We start from the raw sequence: 18045 nt of genomic DNA on the forward strand, positions 1-18045 counted from the left end.
ATGCATGCCCTAGGTTTACCTCTGTTCCGTCTGTAAAACAGGTTATAGTTGCTGCTGTTTAGCCCTTTAATGGTATCTTCATTGACCCAGGGCTCCTGTACTAGGCTGAAGTCGATGCCCCCCTCGTTCACGAGGGTTGTCAGATTCGCTGTAGCACTCTTCGAGAGCTGCAGGTTTATCTGTACGCATCTTAAGTTATTAGGCATCTCGGGTTTCTTCGATGCCCACATTCCTTAGCAACTGGCTGACGTCGTCGACCTCTTCCGTGTCGTCTTCGTCAGCCGCTTTGTCGCCTTGGAAGATTTTTAGACTGGCCTTGCGGATTCCGAAGCTGATTTTGTAGTCAGTCTTCTTCAGATCCTCAATGGACTCATCACAAATGGCCACTAGTATTGGCTTGCTTGCTTTATTCGGTTTTTCCTCCTCGATTAGCTGCAACTCATCTATACCAGGTATAGATTTGTTCTGCAACTTAATGCACATCAGGAGTTTTTCGCCTGGCTCCTCTAGAGGGGTAGTCAAATGCGAGTACCTATCCCTGGCGGGTATAAGCCTTAATTGGAGGCCTACAAAGGCGTTGCTAATTTTAGCAACACTACCCGTCAGGAAATCTAGCGAGGCCTGGTCCGCGTTGTTGATGACTCTGTAGCCCCTGAGGGTCTCAGAGGAGTCAAACTCCGGGTGAAAACTCGCAGGATTGTCGAGTACAAAGCTGAGCACCATACTCGACAATTTGCCGTCGATCTCCACCTATCTTTCCTGAATTGTGCTCGGGGAGGAGGAATTTCCGTCTATGATGGCCACTTGTAGGCTATCCCTGGCTACATCGCAGAAATACCTTGCCGTTGTTGTACTGTTTTGTTCACTTTCACTCCGCCTATGTTTTTTGGGCAGAGTTTCTGGTAGTTCTGTAATGGAGCGATTCCTTTTTTGTGAATTGGTCGGGTGCTTGCTTGCTAGAGGTTCTGATTGCTTCCTTTTCAGGAAGCTTTCATATTCCTCTAAATGGATTTGAGTCGCTTTGTTTTCGCCTCATCAACTGGGGTGCCGGCTGCCTAGTCTTTAGCTATCTTTCACAGTATGAAGACTGCTCTCTGGTACCGGTTTTTCCTCAGGTGATTTTGGGATTTTTTGCGCTTTATCTTGTTCTCTACTTTAGACGCCAGTGAACTTTGGTTAGTGCCCATGGCAGCTTTGGAGGTGGACGCTTCCTCCCTTAGATTTGTTGTTTTCGTCCTCTTCGGATTCCGTTTTCGTATTCCTATAGGTCATGTTGTTTCCCTTAGTCTTCGCTGTTGTCGTCAATTTGGTTGTAGTTGTTGTATTGTTAGTTTCGTTCATATTTGGTCCCACGAGTAAGCCGGAAAGGGTTGGTCACTCGTCGGCAGAGCCGGTATGCGTAGAGAAGGCATTTAATACTTCCGACCTCGCCCGGGCATCGGAGAGGACCGTTCGCGATCAGCTATTCATTACCGCCCGCTAACCATTCAGCCATCGGTACGGGTACCTCATCACCTTGGCTTAGAGTGGTGCTGGTGCGGCTATCCTCATACTTTCACATTGGGAGGTGGGCGTAAAAACTAGGGTTTATTCATTCATATCGCTATTGTGGGAATTATGAGGTGTCGCTCTTAGTTTGTAAGAGTAGAGTGCGTTACCTTTGGGATGCACACTTTACTCTTACTTAAACCCTTCGCCACGACAAGGCGACCAACATCAAAAGAGGTTAGTCAGTGTATATCTATATACATTCTAAGTCATGTACATGTTTTCCAAAGCGTATTAAATGATGATGAGATAAAATGAGTGAATTCATGGAAGAAAAACATATTATAAAATTGATGTACTCATATAATTTTTATCTAGAATTACGTTAATATTTCCATAAAAGGATTTGTACAGATCTAATTCTAATATATAGTAAAACTTCCAAGATATTATGCTTACCATCGTCAAATTTATGTCAATTGTAATTCAAATAATGCAAAGGTGTATTGCTCGTGATCAGTGCCGATGTGACAACGTTTAAAGCGATTTAATTCTGATACACTTTCTAACATGGAGTCATCTGCGGTGTTACGCTATAAGGTTTTGCGAATGGATATGCGTACCGAAAGTGAATTGTGTTACTACAGGCAATCGGTACTCTATAATTGGCATACCTAGATAAAAGTATTGAGCGGCACGTTAACTCGTTAACACCGACGCGGCATCTCTAAGTAAAACGGCAACCTTATTCCAAATTATCACGTAAAAGAATTAATTTGTTAATAATACTTTCATTCATTAGGGAATTATACGCATCGGACGTCAAAAATTATTTAATAATGCTCTGTTAAAATCAAAATTTTCAACCCTCAGCGTTTCCGCTCCGTTTATTTAGATGCGCCGTACAAAAGCTTTGACATGAGGATTTTTTGACAGTAACGGCAATTGCGCTTTTATTTATGGACGGCTGTAACACATTCGCATTGTAAACGAACTGTACGGTTTTTGCGTTGGTACATTTCTAATGTACTAGGCATTACTGGCCGAAACGATGGAAAATGAAAACAAAATCAACAACAAAGAAATGTACAAAATAAAAGGACGTACATTATTCAATTTGCGTATTTCTTTAAATTAGTTGTGACAGTTTGAAATGTAAAGTGTATAAAAATAGATTACTAATAATGTAGAATATTATAAATGAAGATAGATGACGAATTGGATATTAAAATAAATAACTATCAGATCAGACAATCAACAACAAAGAAATATAAAAAATAAAAGGACGTACATTATTCAATTTGCGTATTTCTTTAAATTAGTTGTGACAGTTTGAAATGTAAAGTGTATAAAAATAGATTACTAATAATGTAGAATATTATAAATGAAGATAGATGACGAAGTGGATATTGAAATAAATAACTATCAGACTTCAATTTCATTGAAATAAATCCGCGTTATTACACCGTTTGAAAAATATGGTAATTGTTTAGCAGAGCGGTTTTTCTGCTTTAACTCTACCTCAACAATAAATAAGACGCATGCGGTTAAAAACAAAATTTTTTTGTTTTTCATGAAAAAACGCCATATTTCGCGGTGTTAAACATATACTCGACATCATTCACTTGAACTTTTTATCATGGTAAATATATGGGCCATTGCATCAATTGGCGACATGGTTTTGTACCCGTGGTTCTCCGATTTTGACCAAACTTTAGAATATCATAATATAGACAAGAGGAAGAATATCTGTTAACTTTTTAGTGGTCAAAGTTGCTCCACTGTTTTTTGGCGCGCAATTCAAATTCCGACCTAACACAAAAATTTTTACCTGTCTGTTTCTGATTGGAAAGCCTTTCATTGTTATTTTTTATGTTAAGACTTGGAATACATCTATTAGAACAAATTTTCTTTTTGTTATGTACATTCATGTGTTGCATATTAAACAGCCATCAATAAAAAATCTTCAACACTTGCACAATGCACGTATTAAAGTGACAGCGAGCATATACAAGACTGTCCATTTCGCTCTGAACGTCATCTGCACGTATCTCATTGCACCAAACAGATTTTAGAGTAGCGATATAATTTAACACCGTTCATTGAAATAACGAATCGTACCAAGTACAAAGAATGAATGAAGACATAAAGTGATATCAATATAAACTAACATCATATTTTTATGAACGAGAATTCTGATTTCTTCATTAATTAAATTCTAAGAATACAATTTACATATTTGCCTCCCTCACACAACCTTCTAAGCGAAAAGACTGCGCCGTATAGCGACAACTTTGCTTTTTTTTGCAGTTCATGGGATCAAAGTCCCATATTTTTGAACACTGATTCTTATGCAAAATTGAACGAGGAATCGAATGAAAAAGTGAATTTTGAAAAAAAAAGTTGGTAGAAAAGCACAAAAATATGTTTTTTTTTTGTTTTTGATTTTTTTTTGGGTTTTGAAAATATCTTTATCAGAAAGCTGAGATTTTTTTACATAAAATTGGATAACTTCAAAATTTTTTTTACCCAGTTCAACTTTGACCACTAAAAAGTTAACAGATATTCTTCTTCTGGTCTAAATTATGATATTCTAAGGTTTGGTCAAAATCGGAGAACCATGGGTGCAAAACCATGTCGACAATTGATGGAATGGCCCATATACTTTTAATCATTAATTGACACATTTCTATTCATGCTTTTTTAACACCGGCGCAGTTGATTTTTATTTATTTATTAATTGACAAAAGCTTTAAAATCCTTACAATAAAACAATTACGGCAAGTTTATGCATGATATTATGGAGCTACTGTACATTCAAATGGGCACTATTGATTCATGCACTGATTGTTTTCGAATTATCGATACTCTCGATATTCGATTGAGAACGATAATCGACAAAAATCAAAAATATATAATAAAAAAACTGTATCATTCATTACAACTTGTCCCTTAAAAGACCACAAGAACAGGAAAAAGTTCGACACAAAAGAACTATGAACCCCCCGGTGTTGGACCGACTAGGGGTTTTTTTTTAAGCGCGGCCGAAGGCGGCGAGTGCAGAATGAAGGTCAACACAAAAGAACTACGAACACCCTGCCAGAAAAGAGTTGTACCTGATAAGAAACCAGGTACATCCCTGTTTCAGACCGACAAGGGTTTTTTTTAATATTTATATTAAGTACGAATATCGAATTTCATTCGTTAATTTTATAGCCCCGACAGGCGACAGCGCTATTTTGCATTAGCGGGCTTAATTTACAGTTACTTGCGCATTTGACCCATGTTAATGCAAAGTAGTAATGCATAAGAATTCCGTGCATTTAGCTGAATTTACCTAATTGAAGTAGGCAACACTGCTCAAAAATTGGCCGAATTTTTGTTTTTTTTGACAGATGTTGCTTGAAGTCTGCCGTCTCCGTTGCGTTTGCAGTTTTAAATAAAGTCTAAAGTTTTAATATTTAGAAGGCAGAAAATAAACAACGCACAGTATGCTATCCGTTTTTCCAATATTCTTAACTTTTTCGCGCAATTTTTTCGCATTACAATCAATTATTGCTTTTAATTTCACTATATTATCTTTTAACGTAGTTAATAATATACGAATTTTTTCCTTAAAATTATATTGATTTTCCAAAAATACCAAAATTTCTATTAATAATTTATCTTATTAATTTTTATTTCTTTTTCTTTTTAAATAAATAACCAAATTTCACAATCAGCTGTCTAAATGCACAAGCCGTCTGTCACCATAAAATTTCAATGCGCATTAGCATTGCTTAATACGCATTAATTTTGCTCGTCTGTCAGGGTTATTATTCTCTAACGTATTGTAACATTTTTATCAATTCTCGTTCAATTCTCGTTCAATCTCGAATATCGAGAGTATCGATATTTCGAAACCGATCACTGCTTACAAGTATATCAATAGTGCCCAAATGAATTTCAAACAGTGGTGCCATGTCGAGCGTATATATCGTACATAATCATTCATTTGTTTATTGTTCTTTATTACAAAAAACATATGGTGAAAGTAGATTTAAAACAAAAATTTTGAGATATTTCGCAACAAAAGTGGAGCATTTTTCAGACAAATCGCTCTACTTCAGTAAAAACCAAAAATATGATTAAAATTCAATATGTTTATTTGTCGCGTCGTTCTCTTTCTGACATTTCCTTTTCGTTGCAAATTTAATTTTTTTGTGTTAAATTTTTTTAACAGTTAATTTATATTTCCTTTTCCTCGTTTTATGTTCTTTTTCATACATTAGATTTTCAACTTTTCCTAATAAATGAAATACTTTTTATAAATATAAATTACAAATAAGAGCTACGAACACAAATGATGCATCAAAAAGTCGTTAAATGTACAAGCTTACGCAATACAGAGTGCTGAGTGCATTTCAAAGATAAAAAACGCATGCGGTTAACGCAATTTCCAATTAGCTTATCGCCTTGCAGAATTTCATTTTCGCTAAAGCGAGCATTTTCTCTTGATCAATGCCTTCCAGAGTTAATCCCCGTGAATATTGTTAAATGCTTCAAAAGGATGATGCAAATCAAGGACCATTTAACGAAACTTCTAATACCAAATTGAGGAAGTAATAATAACAATAAGTTTGAGTGTAAAGGGGCATTTTATGCAATTGCAGGACCCAAAAGCGAGGTGTTGTGTATAAATGTTTAAAAACTATTTAGTGATGTGATCTGAATAATAAAGCAAGCGTGAAATTTACAATGCATTCAGAAATTATGTATTTTAATTTGTGAAGTTTTAGACTTTAAATTGGAATATCTCAAAAACTACAAGTCTCCTGTGGCTATATGAAGAACATTCTCTAACCGCTCATGCCCATTTTATTCCCGAATTCGGAGGAAGATATACTAAAGATTTCCCCTCTTGGTTCTCTTTTTACAACATTAGCTACATTTTTGTCGGTAAGACATTCCACACTATGACGTATATTTTGGTAAGTATTGAGGCAAAAGTATGCTTGGATAGTGTCGGTTTCGGTACATACATTGGTCCTAAAAATATGAAAAGCTTTCGGAGTCTTTATTTGTTATAAAGTTAGTTTCAACATAAAATACTCATGAATGCTTGAATTATCTATTATTATAAAGAGAAAAAATTGGTTCAAATTTAAAATAGTATTGTGTGGACGTAAACGCTGGTCCCGTTTCGAACTTTTTCGAACTACACTGCATAGATAGTTAGACTACATCTTTCAAGCAATTGCTGGGGAATGAAATTTTGTTTAATTGTTCACAGGCCACAGGCTATTTTATTATTGTAATTAATAATAATAACCCAACGATTACCTTCCCCCCGCCCAACCGACGCACATAGGAGCATTTGGTCTCAAAAATCGGACAAAATTATTTAAAATGATTTTATGAATAAAAATGCATTATTAAATATAATAATGCAATATATTAAAATAAAACAAGTAAGAAAGTACTAAGTTCGGGTGCAACCGAACATTTTATATCTATATATCGGGTGATTTTTTAAGAGCTTGATAACTTTTTAAAAAAAAAAAACGCATAAAATTTGCAAAATCTCATCGGTTCTTTATTTGAAACGTTAGATTGGTTCATGACATTTACTTTTTGAAGATAATTTCATTTAAATGTTGACCGCGGCTGCGTCTTAGGTGGTCCATTCGGAAAGTCCAATTTTGGGCAACTTTTTCGAGCATTTCGGCCGGAATAGCCCGAATTTCTTCGGAAATGTTGTCTTCCAAAGCTGGAATAGTTGCTGGCTTATTTCTGTAGACTTTAGACTTGACGTAGCCCCACAAAAAATAGTCTAAAGGCGTTAAATCGCATGATCTTGGTGGCCAACTTACGGGTCCATTTCTTGAGATGAATTGTTCTCCGAAGTTTTCCCTCAAAATGGCCATAGAATCGCGAGCTGTGTGGCATGTAGCGCCATCTTGTTGAAACCACATGAGTCAACATTTAAATGAAATTATCTTCAAAAAGTAAATGTCATGAACCAATCTAACGTTTCAAATAAAGAACCGATGAGATTTTGCAAATTTTATGCGTTTTTTTAAAAAAAAAAAGTTATCAAGCTCTTAAAAAATCACCCGATATATAAAAATGAATGCCATTTTTCGTTGTGACTTTATAACTCAAGAACGGGCTCACCTATCCAAACCAAATTTTTAGGCCTTTTTTGGGCTATTCAGTAGATGGTTTGTGTTTTGAAATTTTAAGTATCGGATACCAGGATCTCGAGAAATAGGCCAAAACGTGGACCCGGGTAACCCTAGGATGTGTTTGTACAAAATGGGTAGCAAATGGAAGCTGTTGATGATTTCTATAGTATAGAGTATTTTTGATGCCGCTCCGTGACTAGGGTTTCGAGATATCGGCCAAAATGTTTCAAAAATTTCACCACACATATGTTACATTTTTTTTTTATTTAACTCGTACCTACTTGGAAAGCTGAAAAGCGCTCAATGTATAGTGAAATTATTTTTAAAAACACACCAAAAACCCATTTGTTTGGTCAGATTCATACCACTTAGCCAGCGGATTATACGTTTTCATATTAACATACATACATCAATAATAGTTTAATCATTTACTAAACGATTTGTTACCTACTTAGCTAAGCTCTTTCGCTCTCAAAATTTATGAACTTTCGTCTTAACTAGCATACTTATTATTCCCACCTACAAACTTAATTGCATTATATTTATATCAACATGTCGGTATGTATGTAGCAGGCAGATCGACAAACAAAGTAGGCTTTGAAAAGACATCGAACTATATTACGGTGCATTTATTTTGCGTAGAGAAATACATGAATATTTTGTTTTTTGTAGGTATATAGAGCTTTGACTCTTAGCATTAAGAAAATTCAAATTAGGAGAATATATGACATTGGAGTGTAAACATCGCTGGAGCGTTTTCTTTGACCCCATACGTTCAGTAGTGTCCGAAATTACCGCGGTGCAAAATTATTAGTTATTATATTTTTTTTAATAATTATTGAAGTTTGTGTGAATTTGTGAAAAAGATAAATATAGCGCAAAGCGAATTTCCGAGCAAAAAACGGTAAGTTTTGAACTGTTGAAGTGAATTACACGAATGTATGTGTTTCCTTATTTGAAAAAACATATGGTGTACCACTATTAATGTAGGCATTTTTTTTAATTTAATTTATTCTTTTTTTATTGAAAGAAAAATGCCACGACCCACACGAGGAAATATAGGTCGGCGAACGCGTCATGCAAATGCTACGGCATTACAAAGGCGATCACAGACTCCAGATGAACGAGCACAAGCTAATGCATCGCAGCGTGAACGTAATGCACGAAATAGATCTGTTGTACCTGAAATTATGCGTGCTGCTTTTAATTACAACAGTCAGATTAATTACAGTATGTACGGATATATTGGAATAATGGACGCAATATGTCCACATTGTGATGCGGCTAAATTTCCAGGTGAAACGCCCGGCATGTGTTGTGCTAATGGCAAAGTGAGATTGCCACCATAAGAAACTCCACCCGAACCATTGTCTTCATTAATTTTTGGGACTTCTGAAAATTCGAAGCACTTTTTGAGTCATATTCAACAATACAATTCGACATTTCAAATGACTTCTTTTGATGCTAATAACATTATTAGAGATAATTTTATGTCGACGTTTAAGGTAAATACTTAAACAGGATTGTCCCAATCAATCTGAATCATAAAAGTATTCTATAGTTTTAAAAATTATTATGCAACATATACCTAAAATTGCATACATGTTGAAGATTCAGGGCCAAATTTATCATCAAGCTGGTTCGGTATTGCCATACCCCGACGTTGATTATCAATTTTTGCAAATTTATTTTATTAGTGATGAAAATCTGAATTGGATCAACGTTGTGCAATTGCTTTGAATACAAGACGAGAAATTATTTGTGAGCTACAAAGGTTTTTCCATCAGCATAACGCATTAGTTCAATTGTTCAAAATTGCTCTCGATCGTATGCCCTCTGATCATCACAAAATTGTAATAAGGGTTGATAGAACACCTTTTGGAGAGCATGAAATTTGATTCAATGCACCGACAATTGATGAGGTTGCAATTGTAATTCGTGGTGATCAGTTTCAATGGTGTGATATTATACTTCATCGTAGAAATGACCAATTGCAACGTGTTTCGGAACTTCATCGTAGTTACGACGCATTACAATACCCAATATTGCATTGGAAAGGTGACGATGGCTATAATATAAATATACCAATGATTGATCCACGAACAGGTAAATAATATTTTCAGTGTGTTGACATTTCATCATTTGTAGAAATTTCTTAAGTCACATTTTCCACTTATTTGAAGGTCTACATGTACAGAAAAAAGTTAGTGCCATGAATTTTTATTCTTATCGATCGATGGTTCGTCCACAAGAACAAAATTATATCTTGAGATGTCGTAAACTATATCATCAGTACTTCGTTGATATGTACGTCGAAATAGAAACAGAACGTCTTAATTTAATTCGTTTCAACCAAGCAAAATTAAGATCTGAACAATATATTCATTTGCAAGACGCGATAGCAAATGATGCTAATATTAATGACATCGGACGTTTAACTATATTGCCATCTTCGTATATTGGTAGCCCACGGAATATGAACGAATATGCACAAGACGCAATGTGTTATGTAAAAAAATACGGTCGACCGGATCTGTTCATTACATTTACATGTAATCCGCAGTGGGATGACATCAAAAACAATTTATTTGCAGGACAGTCGACAACCGATCGTCATGACATTACTGCGCGTGTTTTTCGGCAAAAATGTAAGGCAATTATGGATTTAATTGCGAAATTATATGTATTTGGGGATGTGCGTTGCCATATGTACTCCATTGAATGGCAGAAAAGGGGATTGCCGCACGCACATATACTAATTTGGCTGGTACATAAAGTAACTCCGGATCAAATCGATAACCTTATATCAGCTAAAATTCCTAATCACACTGCTGATCCTGAGTTATTTCAAGTTGTCGTTAAAAACATGATACATGGACCGTGTGGTGAACTAAGTATGAATTCACAATGTATGATTGATGAAAAGTGTTCGAAACGATACCCAAGGCAATTTACTTCAGACACAATAACGGGCAATGACGTATATCCGTTGTATCGACGTAGATCACCTAATGATAATGGCAAAACGGCAACCATTAGAATGCATAACCAGGAAGTTGAAGTTGATAATCGTTGGGTGGTTCCGTATTGTCCATTATTATCGAAAATATTCAACGCTCATATAAATGTGGAATATTGTAATTCTGTCAAATCCATTAAATATATTTGCAAGTATGTAAATAAAGGGAGCGATATGGCTATTTTCGGTGTTGCTGGTGAGAATAGAAATGATGAAATTACTCAGTATCAAATGGGTCGCTATATTTGTAGCAATGAAGCTGTCTAGAGGATTATGTCGTTTCCAATGCACGAAAGATATCCTGCGGTTGTTCACTTGGCTCTTGAGAATGGCCAACGTGTTTATTTTAATGTAGCAAATTTATTGGAAAGAGCAGCGCAACCACCAGCAACTACGTTAACAGCTTTTTTCAAATTATGCGAAACTGATATATTTGCGATAACTTTGTTAAATTCTGAAGTGCCTCAGTATTACACATGGAATGTGTCTTCGAAAAAATTTCAAAGACGTAAACAAGGAACAGCAGTTCATGGGCATCTTGGCATTTTCCAAACAGATGCAATTGGCAGAATATATACAGTACATCCAAACAATGTTGAGTGTTTTTATTTGAGATTGTTATTAGTTAACGTGAATGGCCCAAAACCCTTTCAAGAATTGAGAACAGTCAACGGTCATTCGTGTGAAACATACCGTGAAGCATGTCAACTTTTGCATTAGTTGGAGGATGATGCTCATTGGGATTCAACACTTCATGATGCATCTATTTCGGCTCATCCTCAACAAATACGAATGCTGTTTGCCGTTATATTATCAACATGTATGCCATCAAATCCACTTGAATTATGGAACAAATATAAACATAATATTGCAGAAGATATTTTAATTCGTATGCGTCATCATGCAAGAAATTCTGATTTGTTGATAACTTTGGAAATGTACAACGAAGCTTTGATAATAATTGAAGATATGTGTCTACGGATTGCAAATAAAACATTAGTACAATTGGGTATGACCGCACCAAATCGTGACATGCATGATCTGTTTGATCGTGAATTGCAACGTGAGCAGGAATTCAATTCTAATGATTTGCGTTTTTTTTGTACAATCGAATATAACCAAAATTAATATTCAGCAAAAACATGTCTATGACACAATCATGCAAGCCATTTCCAGAAATGCAGGTGGGTTATATTTCTTGGATGCACCTGGTGGTACAGGCAAAACGTTTGTTATATAACTGATTTTAGCCACTATTCGATCGGAACTGAAAATTACACTGGCACTTGCATCTCGGGAATTGCTGCTACATTATTAGAAGGTGGTCGGACAGCACACTCTGCATTAAAATTGCCATTGAATATACAGGTGATTGAAACTCCAACTTGCAATATTTCAAGAAATTCTGCTATGGCAAAAGTTCTGCGATTAACGTCCATTATTTTATGGGATGAGTGTACAATGGCGAATAAAAAATTACTAGAAGCATTTAATCGAACAATGCAAGATTTACGTGGTAACCAACAGCTTTTTGGTGATGCTTTGATATTACAGCCAGGGGATTTTCGACAAACATTGCCTGTCATTCCTCGGTCAACTCCTGCTGATGAAATAAATGCCTGTTTGAAGTCATCAGTTCTGGAGATATGTACAAAAATTGACACTGAACATTAATATGCGTATTCACCTACAAAATGATCCAGCTGCCCATGAGTTTTCAGAACAATTGTTACAAATTGGTGATGGCAAAATACAAATCGACAGAACCAACAGATTGATCACTGTACCGAACAATTTTTGTACAATTACGAAATCGATAGATGAATTGATTGAATGTGTTTTTCCAAATATTCTTCAGAATTACAGAAACCATGATTGGTTGACAGAACGCGCCATTTTAGCACCGAAGAACATTCATATCAATGCATTAATTTTCAAATTCAAGCAAAACTCCCAGGCGTAGTCACGACATATAAATCAATTGACAGTGCTATGAATCAAGATGAGGCAATGAATTATCCAACTCAATTTTTGAATTCATTAGAACCGGCTGGTATGCCACCGCATTGCTTGAATCTGAAAGTGGGTTCTTTGATTATATTATTGCGAAATATTAATCGAACAAAACTGTGTAATGTCACCAGATTGGCAGTGAAAAATTTATTGCCAAATTTGATTGAAGCTACGATCTTAACTGGTAAATCAAAAGGAGAAGTTTGTTTAATACCGCGTATCCCTATGATTCCAACGAATATGCCATTTGCATTCAAACGATTACAATATCCTGTGCGTTTTTTATTTGCTTTTTCGATAGCTTATAATTCCATAAATACCCTGTGAAATCGGGAAGTTCATATCTTGAATAGTTTTTGGATGGCAGCGTTCTAAAGAGCGACCGCTCGGAGGTGCAAACATATACATACATATGTATATGTAAGTGAAAATTTAAACGCGTTTTTCTCGAAACGACATTTTTCAAAATTGCTGGCGTCATAACTCATCGAAAAACTGACCGATCGACTTCAAATTACAACTAAGGATTTTTGAATGCATTTACTATACAATGACCTAAGATTTTTTTGATTGGTTGAAAATTGTCAATTTGGCATTGAAAAACGACCATTTAAAAAAAAAAAAAAACAAAAACGAATATTTTTTTTCAAAATTGCGCCATTTTGTTAATTATTGATATTTTTTAAAGATCGTGGGTCATTGTATATGAAATATCATTAATAAACTATTCAAATGTTTTTGTTTCAGCAACTCATTCGGCCGGAATCATGCCAGCGATTGGGGCACTTTTTTTTGGCACCTCCGAAGACAGCCCATAACTCCGTTATTTTTCAACATTTTTGTAAAAAACATTTTTAAGTATACCTTATTACGTTCAAAGAAGTTGGAGATATTCAAAAGCGTAGTTTCTCTTGCAAAAATTCACGGAAATCGCCTAATTTTTCATTCGTCACACTGGTATAGCCCCAATATTACCGCAAAATTTTATTTGTGTACTGAAAAGTGAAAAAATCAAATGGAGTTTTAAATTGTGTTCCCAGTAGGAGTGAATGTAGTCCGATTTCGCTCATTTTCACAGAGTGACACAGGAAAATGTCACGTTCCAAATTTTGTTGAGATGGGGAAAATGTTTAAGCTTATATGTTAAGAGAAATCCTGTAGTTTACTAGGAAAAATAATTCATAGCTCGACCTCGCCCGACACTATAACAAAAACACTAATTTCTAAAACATTAAAAAAAAATTTAGTTTTTTTAATGATTCAATGTTTTTCCGAAAAAAACATAATAATAGATTAACTAAATTAATTTTTATATCATTCATATTAAATACATACTATGTTGTCCTGAATCCATAAAAAATATTTTCAAGAATTCCGTTCACGCAATAAAAAAAACCACTTGCAATTTCGAGAACAATGGAGAGTTTCGCCAATAAGCACGTGCGTTCTGAACGAAGTCTAGGTTCCGACTACTTGTGTGGCATTATAGCGACCTGAAGGTCATTCATTTGATCGGTTCATTGTAGAACGGTTATTTATGTAAGTACCAAAAAAAATCAATTTTGAGTACCATCGCTGAAGTTTGTAATTTTCAATTTTGTCCGGTCTTTGAGGGTAAATGCTCCTATGTGCGAGGTGGGATTTAAAACTGCCCAGGTACAGAAAGAAAAATTCCAACAGCTATGTACTTGGCTAATAGATCTGTTTTAAGTTAAGTGTTATACTATACACCCAACTCTTTTTTTACACGGTTTTTTTTACACGGAATTGAAGTTACACGGTTGAAAAAAAATAAATTTTTGTAAAAAATTTTTAATTATGTACGGTTTTAAAATCACTGTCTTGTAATTACGTGTATGTTTGTTTGCTTATTCCTTCATATAAAAATAGCATTATGCAACACTACATGTTCGAAAATTTCTATTCGGAATACAATAGGAACATTACACAACACTACGTAATGAATAGGTTGGTAATACTCTTCAGCTCTCCATTCGAACTTGTTGTTCGCTTCATTCTATATAAAATAAAGATTTCAACATTGTTTTTACCATACTTGGCACCATTGCTGAAATGAACAACATAGTAGTAACTGGGAAATCACTTTATTCGATAATTTTTACCTACACATTTTGTCCCCATGATATTTACATAAAATATTGCTTAATTGAAGTTTTTAAAGTTTATTAGCTCGCAATATTTTATCAATTGTTCAATTAGATTTGAACGTTTCTAACCTTAATAAGTGAAAAAATATATTTTTTCTTTAAATTTTTAGTTAAGCTTTAAAAATAAAATTTTTGTCCTCACTATAGTTAGCAAAATGTCCAAATTTTCAAAGATTCGTAAAAGGCAAGCCATTTCTTTGGAAATAAAATTAAAAATCCTGGACTGTCTGGCAAGAGATGAAGGTTCAACATCTGTGGGCAAGACTTTTGGCTTAAACGAAGCTACTATCAGGACCATTAAGAAAAATGAGAATGAAATAAGGAAATCTGTCATCAGTTCATCAAAACATAGTTCCAAAACATCGTCATACATTAGAGATGAAGTGTTAGTAAAAATGGAAAAATGTGTAGTGTTTTGGATTGAGGATTTGTTGCAAAAGAGAATACCTGTAGATGGAAATATTATAAAGCAGAAGTCACTACGAATTTACAAGCAACTGCAGATATCGGAGCCATCAACAAGTCGTCAAGACAAGAGAAAGGAATTTTCTGGTAGTTATGGACGGCTAACAGGATTTCTTAAAAGAAACTCATTTCATAATTTAAAAATTAAAGGAGAAATCGCATCAGCAGATGAGAAGGCAGCTAAAACCTTCCCAGCAGAACTAGCCAAAATAATTGAAGATGGTGGCTATATCCCCGACCAAATTTTCAATGCCGATGAAACGGGTTTGTTCTGGAAAAAAATGCCTTCCAGAACTTTTATAGCAAAATCCGAAAAAATGTCTAGTGGTTTTAAAGTTGCTAAAGATCGGGTAACATTTTTATTGTGTAGCAACGCTTCTGGTAATAAAATTTTAAAGCCTCTTTTAATAAACCGATCATTAAGGCCACGTGCTTTGAGAGGAAAAAACATTCAAGGCAGCATGTCTATTTACGGAATGGTTTGAAGAATGCTTTGTTCCTGAAGGTAAAATATATATGGAACAGCAATGTCTTGATTTTAAAGTGCTTTTGCTCATAGATAATGCGCCAAGTCATCTCGTTTTAGAGCATCCAAATGTTCAAGTAATATTTTTGCCACCTAATACCACTTCCTTGATTCAACCATTAGATCAGGGTATAATTGCTACGTTTAAGCTTTATTAAATTCAACGAGCATTCCAACATATTTTAGATGCAGTAGAGAAGGACAACCTTACTATCGTTGATGCATGGAAAAAATATTCTATTTTGGATTGCATTACATATGCTTCAATGGCCAAAGAAAAGTTAAGAGTATCAACACTAAATTCCTGCTGCTAAGCACTTTGGCCAGAATGCGTAAAAAGTGGTACCTCAGTGCCGCAAGCGTCGGTGGAGACTTCTAAAATTATAGCCTTGGCACACGAAATCGGAGGAGAAGGATTTGAAGACCTACAAATTGAAGAAGTCGACGAATTAATGATAGATAAACCTCTAGATGATGATTTCTGATTGAATTAATAACAGATGACGGCAAAACAGAGAACAATAATAGCGATAATGATTAGGAGACCGAAATATGTCAACTAACTGCTAGTTTAATTAATGACGGTCTAAAATTTGGTAAAAGTATGGTTAATCATTTCCTAAAAAATGATCCTAATATGGAACGTGCCCTGAAATTCGAACGAGATATTAATAATTGTACTGCTGGGTATAAAGAGTTGTATAAAGAACTTAAAAAACCAAAAGTTCAACTTTCTATAAAAGATTTTTTAATAAAAAAGTCGACGGCGCAAGACCTTTCGGAAAGTAGTCCGAAAGTTCAAAACTCCATTACCGGACGAAAGTCACCATTGGATAATTTGATGGATATCTCCAGCGATGATACCGACTTTAGTCCAGTTCGTCGCAAAAATTGCTCCTGTTATCAAGTAGCGACGAATAATTGTAGCTATGTAATTATTTTTTCTTTATTTCTATTCTAATTTTTCTGTTCTTATTTCTGGGTTAACAGATTTCTTTTGTTTTTTTGCTTGCTCTACCAATTTTTCACCTATATGAATTATATATTTTACGTTTTAATGCTCAATAAAATGCCATATGAACATACAATTTTTAAGCATATCTGAAATTTTATAGTTTTCAACATTTTTTTACATGGTTTTTCGACGTAAATATAGTTCTTTATTTCATCTTACACGGTTTTCAGATGACATTGAACGTATCCCCCCTTTTACCATAGGAAACGCCTCTTTTTTTACACGGATTTTTGAGGAACGTATCTACCGTGTAAAAAAAGAGTTGGTTGCATATTCAATTATTTAGGCCATATGCGACAGTAAGTTCTGTTTTTTAGATGTGTTCATCGGCTACCCAGGTAGCTGTCATGATGCCAATGTATGGAAAAATAGTCCACTTTACAAAGGGATCACATCTGGACAAATAAAACTTGCGAAAGATGCAATTATTCTAGCCGATTCAGCATATCCTGTCTCAAGATACTTAATTGCTCCTTTAAGAGATAACGGACATCTTTCCAGAGAGGAAAAACAATTGGGATTTTCAGAGCTAAGTTCAAAATATTGAATCAAATTGATATGCGCAATATAGAAGACATATCAACTGTGATATTAGCTTGCGCAATTTTACATAATTTTATACTGCGAAGCGATCCGGTTCATTCTGAAGACAATTATACGAGTATGCCTGAAAATTTAGAAAATTCAAATGATCACGATATGATTGAACTACCTGAAAATATAAATGACACTAATGAAGGAATTATCAGACGAAATAACTTTAAAATGCTATTTATTTCATAGAAGTATTATTTCAATAATGTATACATATATGTACATATCAAATAAATGATTAATTGACTAAAATCTTGTTATATCAGTTAATTTAATTAAAATCACCTACCCTAGAATACTTAACCATTTTCTGTTTCTTTTTTAATAAAACATTAACTAATTAATAAATATTTATTTTATTGAAAATAGGAACTCATTCTTATAATAATAATATATATTAAATTAATATAAACATAAAGTTTATTATAAAATGAACACTTTATATTTTTGGCACAATCCCTCCAAAACTTGCCGCAACCCCAACATTGCTTTAATCCTTTCTTGTCAACCAGCAATTTTTCCTTTCGATCTTCATAGTTTCTTCGTGCCGAATATGCTCTTCCGCGCTTCTTCTTTAAAAAAATCCAAGG

At 34.6% G+C, this 18045-nt stretch overlaps 1 protein-coding gene across 1 annotated transcript; it reads left to right on the forward strand.

Annotated features, from left to right (window-relative positions):
* Nucleotides 1-9546: 9546 nt before the first annotated feature.
* Nucleotides 9547-14822, forward strand: LOC126765702 (uncharacterized). The gene is made up of 2 exons (XM_050483437.1): nucleotides 9547-9761; nucleotides 9839-14822. Exons 1-2 carry the CDS (start codon nucleotides 9743-9745, stop codon nucleotides 10939-10941), a joined length of 1122 nt encoding a protein of 373 aa, XP_050339394.1. The 5' UTR covers nucleotides 9547-9742; the 3' UTR covers nucleotides 10942-14822.
* The last annotated feature ends 3223 nt before the right edge of the window (nucleotides 14823-18045 follow it).

This window comes from Bactrocera neohumeralis, unplaced genomic scaffold (genome assembly GCF_024586455.1).
Source record: "Bactrocera neohumeralis isolate Rockhampton unplaced genomic scaffold, APGP_CSIRO_Bneo_wtdbg2-racon-allhic-juicebox.fasta_v2 cluster11, whole genome shotgun sequence".
NCBI classification, from domain to species: Eukaryota; Metazoa; Arthropoda; class Insecta; order Diptera; family Tephritidae; genus Bactrocera; species Bactrocera neohumeralis.